The sequence below is a fragment of the Dendrobates tinctorius genome, unplaced genomic scaffold (assembly GCF_039654945.1).
Source record: "Dendrobates tinctorius isolate UK_male_01 unplaced genomic scaffold, ASM3965494v1 ptg000160l, whole genome shotgun sequence".
NCBI lineage: Eukaryota > Metazoa > Chordata > Amphibia > Anura > Dendrobatidae > Dendrobates > Dendrobates tinctorius.
Window position 1 is genome coordinate 21,917,713 of NW_027361827.1, and position 20,391 is coordinate 21,938,103.

The 20,391-nt window shown below is 40.9% G+C and overlaps 1 protein-coding gene across 5 annotated transcripts in view; it reads left to right on the top strand.

Annotated features, from left to right (window-relative positions):
- Positions 1-20,391, top strand: part of LOC141052466 (protein shortage in chiasmata 1 ortholog-like) — a 356,749-nt gene that overhangs the window by 290,974 nt on the left and 45,384 nt on the right. For 4 of the 5 annotated variants that reach the window (XM_073549702.1, XM_073549703.1, XM_073549704.1 and 1 more), the window contains 2 exons: positions 954-1,047; positions 13,912-14,043. In XM_073549702.1, the coding sequence (XP_073405803.1) occupies positions 954-1,047; positions 13,912-14,043 (226 nt within the window). The remainder of the gene's footprint in view (positions 1-953; positions 1,048-13,911; positions 14,044-20,391) is intronic. The other variant, XM_073549705.1, reaches the window with a different exon arrangement.

The window sequence follows — 20,391 nt, forward strand, 5'->3', positions numbered from 1 at the left end:
ACCTTGGGACTGGTCTTGCAAGCCGCCGGATATATTCTTGGTTCCCCTGTGTGTTACTGTGTGAATTGCTTTCTGACTGACTGACTTTGGCCTGGACTTCTGACTCTCCTTCTGCCTAACGATTCTGTACCTCTGCTACTCTCCTGGTTAATGACTTTTGGCCTGACTCTGACTCTGCTTCTGCCTAACGACTCTGTACCTCTGCGACTCTCCTGGTTTATGACTCTCGGCCTGAATCTGACTCTGCTTCTGTCTACCGTTTTTGTACCATTGCTGCCCGACTGGTTTAGACCCGCATATCTCCACGTTTGTGTCTTGTATTGGAACACCTTTCTGGCGACCGTCCTGCTCTGGTCACTGCTCCTATTCAGACAGCGCCTCCTGGGCTCTGCTATAAATCCAGATCCCTGTATAGGGGTAAAGTGTATCAGTGTTTCTCGGGGTGTTGCCTGGCTGCAGCCCAGACCCGCAGGCGGACGTCACAGCTCCCAGCTCCATACAGCAGACGCTGGGAGCTGGTATCCAGGGTAAACAGTGGGTAACTAAGCCCCGCGCGGCGCTTAGTTACCCACTGTTTACCCTGGATACCAGTGTGCTCGCTGGGCCTGATCGCTGGTGAGTCTGCCTATGTGACAGCGCACCAGCAATCGGCTAACTATGTCTCAGCGATCCCATCCAAGTCGGATCGTGGGTGGAATCGCTGGGACATTGAAGCGTGTAACGGGGCCTTAAGGGCAGTATTGCCCTAATGGTGGCCCTGCTCTCAAGGCTTCACAAGGGCACTCTACATGAGGATCCAAAAGCACTGGGAAGGTTTCACTTTTAGTGACATGCATCTAGTAATACTGAAATTATAAGATTTGCACCCAAAAGTTTGAATGTGTGTACTTTCCCATTTACGCAAATCATTGGGTAGTATTTTATCGATTATGTAACATTTTTTATCATTTCAGGTACAGTCTTTCAAGTGATGCCCTGCATAGTGTTTGCTTAATTTATGCTGCTATAATCCCCTTTACTTCAAAATCTCAAGACGTGGACATAAAGGTACAAATGGCATTACCACAAATGCACTCAAAAATATAATTATGACTTTAATTAGAGTTACAATTTTATGGACATCTCCACAAGAAAGAATCATTTAATCTCTTATAATCATAGCCAGACATATCAGTGGTGCAACCTGTTCAGTCGCATAGGGGCCCAAGAGGTAAGGAGGCCCATTTCCACCTCCACTGTTTCCTCCCACACTCCAAAGACATACTGAAAGGGAATCTAGATTATGAGCCACAGTGGGACAGTAATGACTATGTCTATAAAGCGATGCAGAATATGATTGAGCTAAAGAAGCAAAGCATAATGAATAATAATAAATAAATAATGCAAGTAAAAAAAATAACATGCCAAAATAATGTGCCAACAAAAGAAATGGAAAAAAGTGTTTTTTCTTTAAAGGAATACTAAACCTAAAGTAAATGATGAATGCAAACACTTGCCACCATTGTTTGATTAACCCCTTCCCAACCAATGATGCCACATAGGCGTCATGAAAACCTGTGCCAATCTGACCAGTGACACCTATGTGGCGTCATGACTTCAAAGCCCCCCCTGCAGGTCGGGTGACCGGGGTCACTAAAAGGTCACCCGACCCGCAGATACAGGGGGATTTGTTCTTTCTGTTAAAAGTGAAAGCCAATCAGAGCGATAGTAATATTTCATCAATGAAAATTGATGAAATATTACAATCCAGCCATGGCCGTTGCTGCAGTAGCATCGGACATGGCTGGAGACCCAGATCCGACCCCCTCCCCATGACTCACAGGGCCGATCGGCCCCCGATACCAACTGAAGGCGGCAATGTGCAGCCGCCGTTATCTGCTCCCCCCACCTTTCGACCCCCCCCCCATAACCCCCCGGTACCTCCGATGACCCTCTCCGGCTCCCGGTGTCCCGCCGTCCTGCTTCATGGGCGCCGCCATCTTGGAAAATGGCGGGCGCATGCGCAGTGCGTCTGCCGGCTGCAGATTCATTCATTCATTTTGATTACTGTGATAAACTCTCACAGTGATCAAAATAGAATGAAAAGTAAATAAACTCCCCCTTTATCACCCCCATAGGCAGGAACAAATAATAAAATAAAGAAATTATTTTTATTTTTCCATTAGGGTTAGGGTTGAAAATGGGATTAGTGTTGGAATTAGGGTTGGAATTAGGGTTAGGGGTGTGTTGGGGTTAGGTTTATGGTTAGGGTTGGGATTATGGGTGTGTTGGGATTAGGGTTGGAGTTAGAATTGAGGGGTTTCCACTGTTTAGGCACATCAGGGGGTCTCCAAACGTGACATGGTGCAACCATTGATTCCAGCCAATTTTGCTTTCAAAAAGTCAAACGGTGCTCCCTCCCTTCCAAGCCCCAACGTGTGCCCAAAAAGTGGTTTACCCCAACATATTGGGTATCAGCGTACTCAGGAAAAATTGCACAACTTTGGTGGTCTAATTTCTCCTGTTACCCTTGGGAAAATAAAAAATTGGGGGCGAAAAAATTATTTTTGTGGAAAAAAAATCATTTTTTTATTTTCACGTCTCTGCTTTATAAACTTCTGTGAAGCACTTGGGGGTTCAAAGTGCTCACCAGACATCTAGATAAGTTCCTTCGAAGGTCTAGTTTCCAAAATGGGGTTACTTGTGGGGGGTTTCTACTGTTTAGGCACATCAGGGGCTCTGCAAACGTAACGACGACCGCAGACCTTTCCATCAAAGTCTGCATTTCATAACATCACTACTTCCATTCGGAGCCCTTACGTATGCCCAAACAATGGTTCCCCCCATATATGGGGTACCAGCGTACTCAGGACAAACTGGACAACAACTTTTGGGGTCCAATTTCTCTTGTTACCCTTGTGAAAATAAAAATTTGCGAGCTAAAAAATCATTTTTTGAGGAAAAAATGATGTTTTATTTTCACAGCTTTGCGTTATAAACTTCTGTTGAGCACTTGGGGGTTCAAAGTGCTCACCACATATCTAGATAAGTTCCTTGGGGGGTCTAGTTTCCAAAATGGGGTTACTTGTGGGGGGGTTCCACAGTTTAGGCACACCAGAGGCTCTGCAAATGTAACATGATGCCAGCAGACCATTCCATCAAAGTCAGCATTTCATAATGTCACTACTTCCCTTCCGAGCCCCGACGTGTGCCCAAACAGTGGTCCCCCCCACATATGGGGTACCAGCATACTCAGGACAAACTGGACAACAACTTTTGGGGTCCAGTTTCTCCTGGTACCCTTGTAAAAATAAAAAAATTGCACACTAAAAAATAATTTGAGGGGAAAAAAATATTTTTAATTTTCACGGCACTGCGTTATAAACTTTTGTGAAGCACTTGGGGGTTCAAAGTGCTCACTATGCATCTAGATAAGTTCCTTAGGGGGTCTAGTTTCCAAAATGGGGTCATTTGTGAGGGTGCTGCAATGTTTAGGCACACAGGGGCTCTCCAAACATGACATGGTGTCCGCTAACGATTAGAGGTAATTTTCATTTCAAAAAGTCAAATGGTTCTCCTTCCCTTCTGAGCCCTGCTGTGCACCCAAACAGTGGTTCCCCCCCAAATATGGGGTATCGGTGTACTCAGGACAAACTGGACAACAACTTTTGTGGTCCAATTTCTCCTGATATGCACAAAAGGAAATTTTCTGCTCACCCCTCTTCACTCCTAATCACACCTCCGACGCACGTAAACACCCTGACCCGGGTGTATAGTGCATTCCATGATTAAGCCCTTTCAGGGTGAAACGCGTAGGAAAGTGCTCCCCTCCATATGCCTCTTTATGTTGTTTTTACTTGATTGTAAGAAGATTTTATATTTTCAATAAAGCAATTGTTATTTTATCTCCTGGAGACGCTGGAAAATCTTTTTCTATGTTGTGCAATTTCTCCTGATACCCTTGTGAAAATAAAAAATAGTGTGCTAAAAAATCATTTTTGAGGGAAAAAAAATATATTTTTTTTCACTGCTCTGCGTTATAAACTTTTGTGAAGCACTTGGGGGTTCAAAGTGCTCACTACACATCTAGATAAGTTCCATAAGGGGTCTAGTTTCCAAAATGGTGTCACTTGTGGGGGGTTTTCACTGTTTAGGCACACAGGGGCTCTCCAAACACGACATGGTGTCCGATAACGATTGGAGCTAATTTTCCATTCAAAAAGTCAAATAGCGCTCCTTCCCTTCCGGACCCTGCCGTGCGCCCAAACAGTGGTTTATGACCACATATGAGGTATCTGTGCACTCAGGCGAAATTGCCCAACAAATTTTAGCATCCATTTTATCCTTTTGCCCATGTGAAAATGAAAAAACTGAGGCTAAAAGAAAATTTTTGTGAAAAAAAAGTACTTTTTTTTACAGATCAATTTGTGAAGCACCTGGGGGTTCAAAGTGATCACTATGCATGTAGATAAGTTCCTTGGGGGGTCTAGTTTCCAAAATGGGGTCACTTGTGGGGGAGCTCCAATGTTTAGGCACACAGGGGCTCTCCAAACGCGAAATGGCAACCACTAAATATTCCAGCATGTTTTCCATTCAAAATGTCAAATGGCGCTCCTTCCCTGCTGAGCCCTGCCATGCACCCAAACAGTGGTTTATGACCACATATGAGGTATCAGTGTACTCAGGAGAAATTGCCCAACAAATTTTATGATCCATTTTATCGTGTTGCCCATGTTAAAATGAAAAAATTGATTGCTAAAAGAAAATTTTTGTTGGAAAAAGTAAAATGTCCATTTTTTCTTTCCACGTTGCTTTAGCTCCTGTGAAACACCTTAAGGGTTAATAATCTTCTTGAATGTAGTTTTGAGTAGCTTGAGGGGTGCAGTTTTTAGAATGGTGTCACTTTTGGGTATTTTCTGCCATATAGACCCCTCAAAGTGACTTCAAATGTGAGGTGGTCCCTAAAAAAATGGTTTTGTAAATTTTGTTGTAAAAATGAGAAATCACTGGTCAACTTTTAACCCTTATAACTTCCTAACAAAAAAAAATTTTGTTTCCATAATTGTGCTGATGTAAAGTAGACATGTGGGAAATGTTATTTAGTAACCACTTTGTGTCACATAACTCTCTGGTTTAACATAATAAAAATTCAAAATTTGAAAATTGCTAAATTTTCTAAATTTTTGCCAAATATCTGATTTTTTTCACAAATAAACGCAAAAATTATCGACCTAAATTTACCACGAACATGAAGTCCAGTATGTCACAAAAAAACAGTCTCAGAATCGCTAGGATCCGTTGAAGCATTCCTGAGTTATTACCTCATAAAGGGACACTGGTCAGAATTGCAAAAAATGGCCTGGTCATTAAGGTCAAAATAGGCTTGTCATGAAGGGGTTAAAATGACAACTTTCATATTGCCTATGTTGTGTCCTGGATGACAAAAATGTTTAGCCACAGGTAAATGGGAAGATTCCTATTTTGTTTCTCTCACTGAGAGCACTTTATATATTTTAATCAGTTTAACACTGTGAACCTGAGAGTGTCTGTAGGATAGGTTACTTAGCAAAATCGTGCTGACATGTTGGCTTTAAAAGTGCTAAAAAAATTAACATATGCATGGAAATGTAAACACAAATTTGCTGTGAATTTGTGAAGCAGCTAAAGAAGTGACTTGACCATTCTTTAAGTACCTACCAAGCCTATAAATAGTTTATATCAAAAACCCCATCCTTCCAAAGAAAAAACACCATTTAAAACGATGAAAAAAACTATATTAACCCCTTAGCGACAGAGCCAGTTTGCAGCTTAATGACCAGGCCAATTTTTACAATTCTGACCACTGTCCCTTTATGAGGTTATAACTCTGGAACGCTTTAATGGATCCCGCTGATTCTAAGACTGTTTTTTCGTGACATATTGTACTTCATATTAGTGGTAAAATTTCTTCGATAAGTCTTGTGTTTATTTATGAAAAAAATGGAAATATGGCGAAAATTTTGAAAATTTTGCAATTTTAAAACTTTAAATTTTTATGCCCTCAAATCAGAGAGATGTGTCACACAAATTTCTTAATAAATAACATTTCCCACATGTCTACTTTACATCAGCACAATTTTGGAAGCAAAATTTTTTTTTTGTTAGGAAGTTATAAGGGTTAAAAGTTGACCAGCGATTTCTCATTTTTACAACAAAATTTATAAAACCATTTTTTTTAGGGACCACATTATATTTAAAGTCATTTTGAGGGGTGTGCATGACAGAAAATACCCAAAAGTGGCACCATTCTAAACACTAGACCCCTCAAGGTGCCCAAAACCACATTCAAGAAGTTTATTAACCCTTTAAGTGCTTCACAAGAACTAAAGCAATGTGGAAGGAAAAAATTAATATTTAACTTTTTTTTGCAAAAAATTTACTTAAGAACCAATTTTTTTTATTTTCACAAGTGTTAAAAGAGAAAATCAACCACAAAATTTGTTGTACAATTTCTCCTGAATACGCCGATACCCTATATGTGGGGGTAAACCACTATTTCAGCACACGGCAGAGCTCGCAAGGGATGGAGCGCCGTTTGACTTTTTCAACGCAGAATTGGCTGGAATTGAGATCGGATGCCATGTTGCGTTCTGAGAGCCCTTAATGTGCCTAAACAGTGGAAACCTCCAACAAGTGACCCCATTTTGGAAACTAGACCCATTAAGGAACTTATCTAGATGTGTGGTGAGCACTTTGAACCCCCAAGGGCTTCACAGAAGTTTATAACGTAGAGCCGTGAAAATAAAAAATCCATTTTTTTTTCCACAAAAATGATCTTTTCGCCCCCAAATTTTTATTTTTACAAGGGTAACAGGAGAAATCATACCCGCACAGTTGTTATGCGATTTGTCCTGAGTACGCCGATACCCCATATGTGGGGGGGAACCACTGTTTGGGCGCATGGGAGAGCTCGGAAGGGAAGGAGTGCCATTTTGGAATGCAGACTTTGATGGAATGGTCTGCGGGCATCATGTTGCGCTTGCAGAGCCCCTGATGGGCCTAAACAGTGGAGACCCCATTTTGGAAATTAGACCCCCTAATGAACTTATCTAGATGTGTGGTGAGCACTTTGAACCCCCAAGCGCTTCACAAAAGTTTATAAACGCAAAGCCGTGAAAATAAAAAGTCTTTTTTTATTTCCACAAAAGTGATTTTTTTTTAGACCCCCAAAGTTGGCAAATAGTGGAAACCCCTCAATTCTTGCTCTAACCCTAATCCCAACCCAAACCCTAATCCCAACCCTAATCCTAATTCTAACCCTAATTCTAGTTCGCCCTAACCCTAATTCTAACCCTAGTCGTGACCCGAGCCCTAACCCTAGCCTAAACCTAGCCCTAACCCTAGCCCAACCCTAACCCTAGCCCTACCCTAGCCCTAACCCTACCCTAACCCTAATGGAAAACTGAAAAAAAAAAAATATTTTCTTTATTTCATTATATTGGCCTATATAAGGGAGTGATAAACGGGGGGGGGTTATGTACTATTTTTTTTATTTTGATCACTATGATCGTTTATCATAGTGATCAAAATAATGAATGGAATCTGCCAGCCGGAGCCGGCAGATTCCCGGCGGGCGCACTGCGCATGCGCCCGCCATTTTCAAGATGGCGGCGCCCATCGGAGGATGCCGGCGGGACGTGGGACCACCGGGAGGGGACGGAGGGCCACGGAGAGGTACCGGGGGGGGATCGGGGACCCTATTTCTCTCTCCTCTGATGTGCGATCACATCAGAGGAGAGAGAAATTAAATGTAAAATCGGGGCTTTTTTTTTTTTGCGGTCGCCGTTATAGGGTTAATAACGGCGATCGCAAAAGCGGGGGTCGGTAAAAACCGACCGATTCATGTTCTCTGGGGTCTCGGCTACCCCTGGCAGCCGAGACCCCGGAGAAAATCCGACACTGGGGGGCGCTATTCACTTAAATCACAGCGCCGTGAATTAACGGCGCTGTGGTTTTAGTACCCTTAATTACCGCCGTTAAAAGGCGTATCGGCGGTCGTTAAGGGGTTAAAAGGCAATTTTAAATCACAGACACATTGGAGAGTGTGGGAGCACAAATTCATTACAATCTTTGATTCTATACACACAGGACTCAATTTGTCAGAAGGTTTTATGACCCATTACCATATCTGGGCTATCTCCTCCAAGTAGCCCTTTGATCTCACAGAACTTTTCACACTACCTATCTAATTATACCTAATTAAGGATTCTTTCTTCAAGCTCATTGTTTGTTTATTGAAATGTTGTGCTTTAAACTGTATATAAATAAGGTTTCTTCAAATATTTTGTCATATCAGCCTGATGAAGGGACTTGAGCAGTCCCGAAAGCTTGTTTTGTAACAACATTCACTATTATTTGTTAGCCATATTAAAAGGTATCATACCCACAAGATTCTTATTTTGTTTCTCTCACTAAGAGCACTTTATATATTTTTTTCTACTGGCTAACACGGTACCAAACCAGTTTTTTCGTTTTGCTAAATGGAGGAGACCAGAATGTACCGTACATCTATGGAACTGAAAGATCGTCTGAAGAAGCTGGCACAACTGGATAGCGACATCTTCTTTTTAACAACATGCAAGAAGGAGCACTTAATACCCAAAGGACTAAGCTTAAAGAATCCCATTTGGAATACCTACAATACTCATTACTCACAACACCTCTGCTACAGGACTTCAGAGAGACTACGGAACCACCTTATTCATGTTTTCTACAGCACCAAGAAAACGGTCCAAATGGAAATACAAACTTTAAGGAGTACAATTGCTGGTGACATTCAGCAGAAAATGCAGCTTTTCTATACAACACTGCAGTCGTACCTAACATACAAGAAAAAGAAACTCCACAGACTTCGACTGAAAGCAGGATTACATTCCAGCACCAGTCAAGACCCTCCTAAACACTACAGCATGGGGCAAAACCACCAGAAGGACACAGGTACAGTCAGCTGTGTTATTAATCTTTCATCTTACAAACCCACTAATCTAGAACTCAATGTACTTTCCAGACGTCTCACATTCTGTCCTACAAAACCTCTAGACAAAACAGAACTTTGTAGTGACGTGGAACAATACTTCAGGAGACTTAGACTGAAGGAGTTCTTCTCTGTCAAAGAGGACTTGGGGCTTCTGGGCAGCCAAACTCAAGTCAGACTAGAGAATAAGAAAAACTCTGACACCTCCCTATGGCCGCAACACCATTTTGGACCAATATATTGACTCATTTAGACATTCGATGCAGTCCACGATATTGGATAAAAAAGCAAAGGAAACATCGAATATAAGTTTGCAGGAGAAAAAGGAGATTCACGGTCTTAAGAACAACAGGGAGATCACTATTAAGCCTGCGGATAAAGGTGGTGCCATAGTTCTCCTTAATACAACCGACTACATCAAAGAGGCACACAGACAACTGATGGATATACAGTACTACACCAAACTGGATGATGACCCAAATCTGAGGGAGTTGAAATGAGTCAAAGGTCTATGTACAGACCACATAAACCTTCTCGACTTAATACCCAAGAATCCAAGGATGGGAACTTTCTATATGCTTCCCAAGATTCAAAAGTCAGGCAACCCAGGGAGGCCAATCATCTCAGGGGTGGGAACACTCACTGAAAAATTCTCAGGGTGGATTGAAAACATCCTCAAGCCGCTGGTAAGGAAGACAGCCAGCTATATACAGGACACTACAGACCTGCTTAATAAGCTATCCATGATAGGTCCCCTCCCCGACAGCACCATCTTAGCCACCATGGACGTCGAATCCTTATATTCCAACATCCCACACGAAGATGGACTAGCTGCCTGCTGAATGTTTCTTGAGGATAATGGGATCCCCTCCAAGTCTGTAATAGCACTTACCATCTTCATCCTCACACACAACTTTTTCTCTTTCGGTGAGGAGCTATACCTACAATGCACCGGCACCGCTATGGGAAGTAAAATGGCACCCCAGTACGCCAACCTCTTTATGGCTAAACTGGAAAATGACTTTTTAACATCCTGCTCCATCAAACCCTTTGCCTATTTCCATTACATTGATGATGTATTAATAATCTGGACTGAGCCTGAACAAGATATACAAAAACTTGGCACACACTTGTGGATTCTGATGCAGAAAAGTGATTGATTTTAATAAAGTACAGTACATACATACAGACGTTTCGGTCTATGACCTTCATCAGTGTACATGAGGCTGTACTGTGAGCTCAAATATAACTGGGCATAGATCTAGAAATCCGATAAGTGAGGAGGCACAGGAGGCCGTCTCTCGTTGCTTAAGTATAGCAAATGGACGCGGTATCCGCCGCGAATCAATGGCGAGTGTGTGCCAAGTTTTTGTATATCACGAGTCACGGATTGGGATCCTACTTGAGCACCACAAAATACTACAGGGTTGTGCCAACGGTTTCATCCTATTACAGTGAGCCTGAACAAGAACTTCTAAATTTCCATGACAAAGTCAACAAATTTCATCCAACCATAAACTTGACATTAGACCATTCAAAAACAAAAATCAACTTCCTAGACACCACCATAAAAATCCAAAATGGTTAATTCCAAACATCAGTATATCGGAAACCAATTGACTGTCCCACATACCTCAAATGGGACAGCTTCCATCCTAAACACATTAAGAAATCCATTGTCTACAGCCAGGCCCTCAGATATAACCATATCTGTTCCAGTCCCAAGGACAGGGATGAACACCTAACCCAGCTTAAAATGTCATTTTTAAATCAAGGTTACCATCCCACCTCCATTGATGATCAGATAGTTAGGGCCACAAGGATCCCTAGAAGTCAAGTACTTCAATACAGAAAAAAAGAGGAAAATCATTGTGTACCTCTGGTAGTGACCTACAACTCACAGCTTGAAATACTCAGAAAAATGGCTAAGAAACTTCACCATATCCTACACAAGGATGACTGGTTAAAAACACTATTCAAAGACCCCCCCTTGCTATGTTACAGACAAGCTCCCAATCTAAGAAACATCATTATCCGAAGTTCAATGCCCTCAGATTCACCAAGAGGAACATATCCTTGCAATGGGAGAAGATGCAAAACCTGCATTCATATAGAGACCAAAGACAAAATCCAAATTCCCATAACACAGCAGAGACCTTCACATGTTCCCCTTCCAATGTGGTGTATTTAATTCTATGAAATATATGTCCTGTGGGTGGCCTCTATGTTGGAGAAACAGGACAGAGACTGAGAGCAAGGATGAGGTCTCATAGTCATACAATTACAGACAAAAAAACCCATTTACCTGTGGCTAAACATTTCTGTCATCCAGGAAACAACATAGGAAATATGAAAGTTGTCATTTTAAAAGGCAATTTTAAATCACAGACACATCGGAGAGTGTGGGAGCACAAATTCATTACAATCGTTGATTCTATTCACATAGGACTCAATTTGTCAGAATGTTTTATGATCCATTACCATATCTGAGCTATCTCCTCCAAGTAGCCCTTTGATCTCACAGAACTTTTCACACTACCTATCTAATCTTACCTAATTAAGGATTCTTTCTTCAAGCTCATTGTTTGTTTATTGAAATGTTGTGCTTTAAACTGTATATAAATAAGGTTTCTTCAAATATTTTGTCATATCAGCCTGATGAAGGGACGTAAGCAGTCCCGAAAGCTTGCTTTGTAACAACATTCACTATTATTTGTTAGCCATTAAAAGGTATCATACCCACAAGATTCCTATTTTGTTTCTCTCACTGAGAGCACTTTATATATTTTTCTTACTGGCTAACATGGTACCAAACCACTTTTTTCGCTAAACTGATTAAATTAATGATACCTGGGGTGAAGACAGCCTTCTTGTCATTCTTGTGTAATCAATGTTAGAAGTCTGCAGCTAATGAGATGCCCATGCCCTGGGACATGACTGTAGGCATACTCTTATCTCCTGCTCTAAGCCATAGAAACCAAGCAAAGAACTGCCCACAGGCCGCCCCGAAGCACAAATGTTCTATGATGAGGAACATTTTTGTGCCTCAGGGTGGCCTGTGGGCAGGTCTTTCCTTCTTTTTTTTATGGCCTAGAGTAGGAAGATAAAACTGCCTACAGCCTGCTCTGGAGCATAGGCATCTCATTAGCTGAAAACTTCTAAGGCTGCCTTCACACTTGCATTTTGTAGCTCTGCAGATGGCAGCCTACTTCCTCTGTTAAGCCCCACCCATTGCCACACCTCTTTCTTCAGCTCCACCTATGTCTGCAGGCGTCCTGCATACCCTGCGTCGAACGCAACATGTTGCATTTTGTTGCAGATGCGTCCGTATACATCCACATGGCCTGCGTACCCAATGTTAAAGATAAAAAATAAAGATTAAAGATAGGACGCATGCAGATGTAGGCAGAGCTGAATGGAAGAGGTGTGGCTGTGGGTGGGGCTTAACAGAGGAAGAAAGAAGGAAGTAGGCTGCCATCCGCAGCCCTGCCGAACGCTAGTGTGAAGTTAGCCTAACACTGGTTACACAAGAACCACAAGATGGATTTCTTCACCCCAGGTATCATTTTAATCAGTATAATGGTGCCAGTCTGACAGTTTCTGAAGTTTACTTAGCAAAACAGGTTTGATTTAAGTGCTTTTTCAGGTGGAAAAAGACATTGTATGCACATACCCTATGACTGACATTTAGAAATTTTGCAGAGAACACAGGGGTTTTTAGAATGGGCAACATTGATGCATCAGGGCTTAATACTCTCTGCCCTACATCAACAGCACAGCAGAGAAGCTTCTCTTCCATCCCACTGACTTTCAGCCAGGAGGGTACAACATTTCAATAGTTCCAAAAACTAATTGTCAAAAATTGCTACCCAAAACTGCAGACGATTAGAGCTTTGAGATATATGTTTTTGATTCACCTTTATTTAGCAGTAAGACATTAAAAACAAGTGTCCTTACTATAAGTTAAAAATGCTACAATTTGCAGGAAAACGTGTGGCTCTGTCACATAGCACACTATTACCTTAAAGGGAACCTGTCACCTCGTTTTTCAGCTATAAGCTGCGGCCACCACCTTTCTGGGCTTATCTACAGCATTCTGTAATGCTGTAGATAAGCCCCCGATCTAACCTGAAAGATAAGAAAAACAATTTTTATTATACTCACCTGGGGTGGTCCAGTCCAATGGGCGTTGCAGGTCCAGGTCCGGCGCCTCCCATCTTCATGCGATGTCATCATGTTCCTTACTTCGCGTCGTGGCTCCTGCACAGGCGTACTGATCTGCCCTGTTGAGGGCAGAGCCAAGTACTGCAGTGCACAGGGGCTGGGCCTCTCTGACCTTTACAGTCACCTGCGCACTGCAGTACTTGGCTCTGCCCTCAAAAAAAATTGTTTCTCTTATCTTTCAGGTTAGATTGGGGGCTTATCTACAGCATTCTAGAATGCTGTAGATAATCCCCGAAAGACAGTGGCTGCAGTTTATAGCTGAAAAATGATGTGACAGGTTCCCTTCAACCCCCTTATGTTAAATAGAAAATAAATTCTGATCATCGAGAAAATGTTGGTAAATTGATGAAAAGCTGAAATCTAATACAATTTTCCCCTTTCCTTAAAATGTTTCCCCCTGATCAAGGTCTATATTTCTGATTACATATTTTCCTTACTTAATACTTGAATATTATATTCGCTTTTGCTTTTTAGAATATGCACTGGCAGTGCATTCTCCAAATTTTAACTCTAGGAAACCTTTTAAAAGGTTGCAAAACGCAAAATACATGCAGGTTTCTTCCAGTTGTAAACATTACATATTTAACTTTTGTTCTGTACATTTCATAGATTATTATGCAACAAAATGTAATAAAACATACAAACTGAAATGCACAAAATAAATATAATTATACCATAGCTGTTCTTCTGCTTAGGTTTTAATGTCTTCTGGAGTAGATGAGACCGGATCATTGATTCATCAGATTGTAAACTACACCCTTATGTCATGTAAGAGTGACCCCTACAAGTGGTTAGACAGGCCATGGCTTTCTGTTCTCATTTCTGCGGTACGTTTTCATTTAATAAGTTAATATGGGCCATTGTACATTAAAGTATTTGCTGTTTAATATTATTAAGTTACAAGTTAAATTATACAAATGGTATCTGATTTTTACTGATTTGTATAAAAAAGAATCATGCTCCTTGAGAGTCTTTTTTTATTGTAGTTCTGCTAGTTTTTATGGTCACTTTATTTCAGCACAAAAATATCTTTTATCTTGTTACCAATTGCAAATTGTTAAAAGCTTTTAATAGCTAAAAGATACCCAACATTTGAAGAATCATATAGTTACTCTCCTTATACGCATGTATTAACCAGAAAAATGTGTTAAGTATAAAGGGGGCTTTACACATAGCGATATCGCTAAAGCGTCACCAATTTTATGACCCAGCAGCGATATTGCAAGCGATATCGCTATGTGTGATACCTACCTCCGTCTGGCTCCCCCACTGATCGCGTGAGATCGGACTGGTCCGTTTCTCGTCAGCTGCTTCCTGCTGGCGCCGACGAGCGACGTGTGGACGCGGGCGAGAGGACGTCATCATCGCCGCGTCTGAAAGGTAAGTAACGACCGCTGCTGCATCGCTGGTGAGATCTGCCTGTTTGGCAGCTCACTAGCGACCATTTAGCGATGCACCAGCGATCCTGACCGGGTCATATCGTGGTCAGGATCGCTGGTGCATCGCTAAATGTAAAGGGGCCTTAAGACTTGGTCCACACCTTTATATTACCATTTTCAAAAAATGTGGTAAAAATGCTGTGTTTTTGCTACAATTTCAGAAAATCACAGCTGTCTTGCTCTTACATACCAGCTAGGAAAGAACCTTCTGCTATTAACAAATAACATGCTGCTGAAATAATTGTGCAAGAAACCTTGTTCTTTAGAGGCTCTACAGGAATGTTGAAGCAATATAAGTCCGTTATACAATCTAAGGCCATATTCACACATTCAGTATTTGGCCAGTGTTTTATATCAGTATGTTTAAGCCAAAATCAGGAGTGGAAACATCAGAGGAAATGTATAATATAAACACGTCACCACTTCTTCATTTATCAAAATGCTGACCAAATGCTGAACGTGTGAACATGGCCTAAAGGGAATCTGTCAATAGGACTGGGATCAACCCTGCTAAGCCGTCTATAAGGGCATACAGCTCATGGAAAGTTGAATAAAATGATACCCTGGTGTGAAGGACGAGGCAGACACCATTTTGATTTATTAATTTCAGGCCCAAGATATTATCCAGAGTTCTCCTTCTCTTGGAACTGTGGCCCCCACTCATGTGATAAATACACAAATTCGCAAAAGAACAAAAATTTGCCATGTGGCAAAAATTTAGAAGACCCACATCAATTAATGTGAGGAAGAAAAGAGCTGGGACCCCCTGCTGTCTTTTGTGTGGGGCTGCAAGCTAACACTGGAAACCCCAGACAGGGAGGCACCGACACATAGAGATTAATTATGAGAGTATCGGGCATCTCAGGGTTAAACCCAATAAACCACCAGAATCCTGGGAGCCCTACACACACACCTGTGTCTCATTGTTCTCTAGCTGTCCCCGATATTGAGCTATCGAGACTGGCTCTCCAGAACCACTTAACTGACCCACGTTTGGATTCTCCATATCGGTCAATCCCAAAAGAACCCACTGAGATGTCAGTCGTCCTGTTTGGACTTCCCACTAGGAAATTATGACCCATCCTAGATATTGGTAAATATTTCAGCCTGGAGGTCAGGCGATGAGACTTCAGTTCAGCCCAAGTGGCAAATATTGGAAGGGGCGAGCTAGGGGTTAAAAACTAGCTACACACATTTAGCCAGTTTTATTGTTCTGCCATGGAAGTCACGTCAGGCCACGCGTGGAGACAGACCAGAAACTAAGAAAGTACCTGTGGTTTTGAGTGCTTCCCTGGATCCACATGCTACAACGACCGGTAACTTGACACATACAGCTAACTGTAATCTGATATCAGTACCCTACCTTTATATGTACTTCTGGCTGTAGTAACTGTATATATTTGTATTATCTGGTGCGCCTTTCAGCAATTAAAATATCAATTAATTTTGGGCTGCTTTTTTACCTTGAATCCTGATTTCCCACATCCATGAGTCCGGCTAGTACTTATATGTTACCTGGGATTTGTTTCTGACCCGATATAAGTTTGTTAACGGACCAAGTACACATCTTTGGTATTGCCACATTGTGAACGACCCGACCTATAAAACTGTCCCACTAGTTAACTGCTTTAGTAAATGCCGTATAAAAGAAAAGAAAAACTATGCAAAAATTATGCTTTTCCATCATACCACCAAACGAAAATGGAATACAATGCAATTAAAAAAAGAATGTAAATAAAAATGGTAGTGATGAAAATTTAATCTTGTACCGCCGAAAACAAGCTGCCATACAGCTCCACCAGTGTAAAAATAAAAAAGTTATAGCTCTTAGAATAAAGTGATGCAAAAATAATAATTTTTTTATAAAATACTTTTTATTGCGTAAAAGCACCAAAAAACAAGAAAACAATATAAATATGGTATCGCTGTAATTGTACTGACCCGAAGAATAAATCTGCCTTATCAATTTTACCAAATGCAAAACAGCATAAAAAAACTATTACTGAAATGTTGCTTTTTGTATATTTGGCCTCACAAAAATGAAAATAGAAAGCAATAAAAAAAGTCACGTGCCCAAAAATGATACCAATAAAAACGTCAACTCTTCCCGCAAAAAACAAGCTCTAACAATACTCTGTTGGCAGAAATGTAGAAAAATTATTGCTGTCAAAATATGACAATGCAAAAACTAGCTTTTGCAAAAAGAAAGTGTCTTTTGGTATGTGAAAGCAGTCAAACATAAAAAAACCCCAAAGAATAAAGTCGCCTTATCACTTATACCGCACGAGGAACGGCGAAAAAATAAGTAAAACCAATTCTTCACCTGCTGTTGATTTTTTCATTCTGCCTCCCAAAGATCGCAGAAAGGCTCGGAGCACATTTTTCCCGCGCTCTGCACTGAGCACTTACACCAGGGTTACCATCTCTCAAGTACATGATTCAGACGGAACCCTTGACAGAAGATTCTCTATAATGATGCAGATGGAGGCATTGTGCATGCCTTGTGTCCATCTTTTTAAGATTGCATGAAAGTGCCTTCGGCCACAGTTTTGTGCACATCTGAAAAGAAGGCCAGACAGAGTCCAGAGTAACTCTGCTGCCTCATTATAGTGAATGGATTCCTCTGGGGTTTCATTTGAACTATGTCACTCTGAGATTTAGATGGAAAACCCGATATAAGTGCTCAGTGTAGCGCACATGATTAATGTGATCCCAAACGTTATGTAAAATGTCCCCAATAAAACCTTCAAATGAATCCACAAAAAAGCAAGTCCCCACTTAGGTCCATCATCTGTCAATGGAGAGGGGGATTCCACGTTACTGGTAGATACAAAGGCTCGGGAAATCAAAATGACTCATTGCCCTCCAAAATAAATCCAGCGAATTCTGCACTCTCAAATCCTAATGCTCCTCTCCCTTCTGAGCCCCAGTGTGCCATATTTAAACCATATTTATGTATATATAATTTACAGGTACATGTCTCCAGAAGCATGAACTGGGCCCTACCACGTACTGGGCACTATAGCGTACTGAGCATTGCAAAGTACTGGGCACGACAAAGTACTGGGCATTACAACTTACTTGGGACTACAATTGCAATTTGCAATTTTCAGTCAGCAACATCTACTGCTTATTGTTACTAGAAAACACACATGGAGTCAAAATCATCACTACACCTGTAAATAAATTCCCAAAGGGGTATAATTTCCAAAATTGTGTCACTTTCTAGCACTTAGGGGCTACGTGTATAAAGTCCGCAAACTCTCATAGGAAAATCTGCGCTCCAGGAGGCAAATAGCACTCTGTCAATCCTGAGTCTCACCATGTGGCTAAATGGTACTGTAGAGCCACATATGGAGTATTTCTAAATTCAGCAGAAATTGTGGGAAAAATTTTGGTACTCATTTCCCAGTATGAAAATGTAAAATCTGGAGATATGCCAACATCTTTGTGATGAAAATGTGTTTTTTTCTTCACTTCCCAATGAAGTAAAATTCTGTGACCCACCAATGATGTCAATATGATCACTGCACCCCTAGATGAATTTATTGAGATGTGTAGTTAATACAATGGGGTCTCTTATGTGGGGGTTCTGTTGTTTTGGCACCTCAGGGGCTCTGCCAATGTGACATGGCACCCTCAAACCAATCCAGGAAATTCTGAACTCCAATATGTTGCTTCCTCCCTTCTGAACTTTGCAGTGTGCCTCAAAAGTAGTTTTCAACCATATATTGGGCATCAGGATAACACATTTTGTGGTCCATTTTCATATGCTATCCTTGTGCAAATTAAAAATAATTGGGGCTCAAACAAAATTTTGCTGGAAAAATATATATTTTTTCATTTTCACAGATCAACATTGTAAAATTCTGTGAAGCACCTGTGTATTTAAGGTGCTCATCACACATCTAGCTACATTCCTTGAGGGGTCTAGTTTCCAAAATGGGGTCACTTGTGGGGGTTGTCCGCTGCTTAGCCATATCAGAGGTTAGTTTTTTTATAAGTTAAAAAAAATGATGATGATATGACATTTAGTGTTGAGAGCGATACTTGATGCATACCGAAGTACCCCAATGCCAACTCGAGTAGCGAGCGCTTGCGCTGATCACTAATGATGACTTATTCCATAAAATTCTCGAGGGGTGTAGTTTCCAAAATGAGGTCACTTGTGGGGTGTTTACACTGTTTAGGCACATCAGGAACTCTCCAAACGTGACATGACATCCACTATATATACCAGCCATTTTTGCGTTCAAAAAGTCAAACGGTGCTACTTCCCTTCCAAGCCCTGTTGTGTGCTCAAATAGTAGTTTTCTCCCACATATGGGCTATCTGCATATTCAGGAGAAATTACACAACATATTTTGTGATACATTTTCCCCTGCTATCTTTGTGAAAGTAAAAAAATAGCAACATTTTTGTGAAAAAGGTAAAATGTTAAATTTTGCATTCAAAAAGTCAAATGGCGCTCATTCCCTTCCGAGCTCTGTTGTGTGCCAAAACAGTGGTTTTATCCCTCATATGGGGTATCAGCATGCTCAGGAGAAATTACACAACACATTTTGTCATCCATTTTTTTCTTACTACCCTTGTCAAGAAAAGAAAACTGGAACTGAAGTAAACTTTTTGTGAAAAAAAAGTTAAATGTTCATTTTTTTTCCACATTCCAAAAATTCCTGTGAAACACCTGAATGGTTAATAAACTTCTTGAATGTGGTTTTGAGTACCTTCAAGGGTGCAGTTTTTAGAATGGTGTCACTTTTTCTGTCATATAGGCCCCTCAAAGCATCTTCAAATGTGATGTGGTCACTAAAAAAACAATGTGATGACACAGCATTTAATCTTACTTTAATTATCCAGACGTAAATTTAGTAGGTCAGGAGACATACGTTTATGTTGACTTTTGAATTTATGTATTTTTTTTGGTTGGTCAAGAAACACAGACTATTGTTCATACTAGTGTTATGTGCACGCCACTAGGTTCAGGTAGGGGTGTGACAGGTCTCATTAATTCTTTGGAACTCTAGGGGAACCATGCACTGCAGCTTCCTCAGGCGCAAGATGGATCCACTTGTTCACACAGACACAATTGATAGAGTCCTCATGAACAAATGAACAGTGTAGTTTAATATCATAGCACATCCAGTATAATTCAAGTCCATTAAGCACAGGCGTCATAAACAGTACAGCTGCTTCTTAAAGGTATATTGACTAAAAGTTTCTTTTGATAGCACAGTTCACCACTCTTCCCACTTGCCCTGAAGCAGTGGCAAGTTGGGTTCATATTTGTGGGGTTGGTGTCACCTTTGTATTATCTGGTGACATCAAGCCCACTGCTTAGTAATGGAGTGGGGTCTATAAGACAACTGTCCATTACTAATCCTATAGTGGTATGGTAAATAAAGACACAGCCAGAATAAAGTATTTTTATTAGAAATAAAACAAAACACAGTTTTCCATTTTTATTTAAAAATAACAAACAGTTATACTCTCCTAACTCCTAATTCCAATGAAGCCCTCGTCTCCTGTAATAAACCACAAATAATAAAACAACAATATTCCTCACCTCTCCGTCGTTCTGTCCCACGCTGTAATCCATGTCTGGGGGATAATTAGTTTTCAATCTGTACGGTGTCAAGATGCGACCGTCCAGGCTGAGAACCATTGGTAAACCAAAAAAAGAGCCACATATCCAAAAATTAATGACACTATAAGAAAGTTAGAATCAATATATTC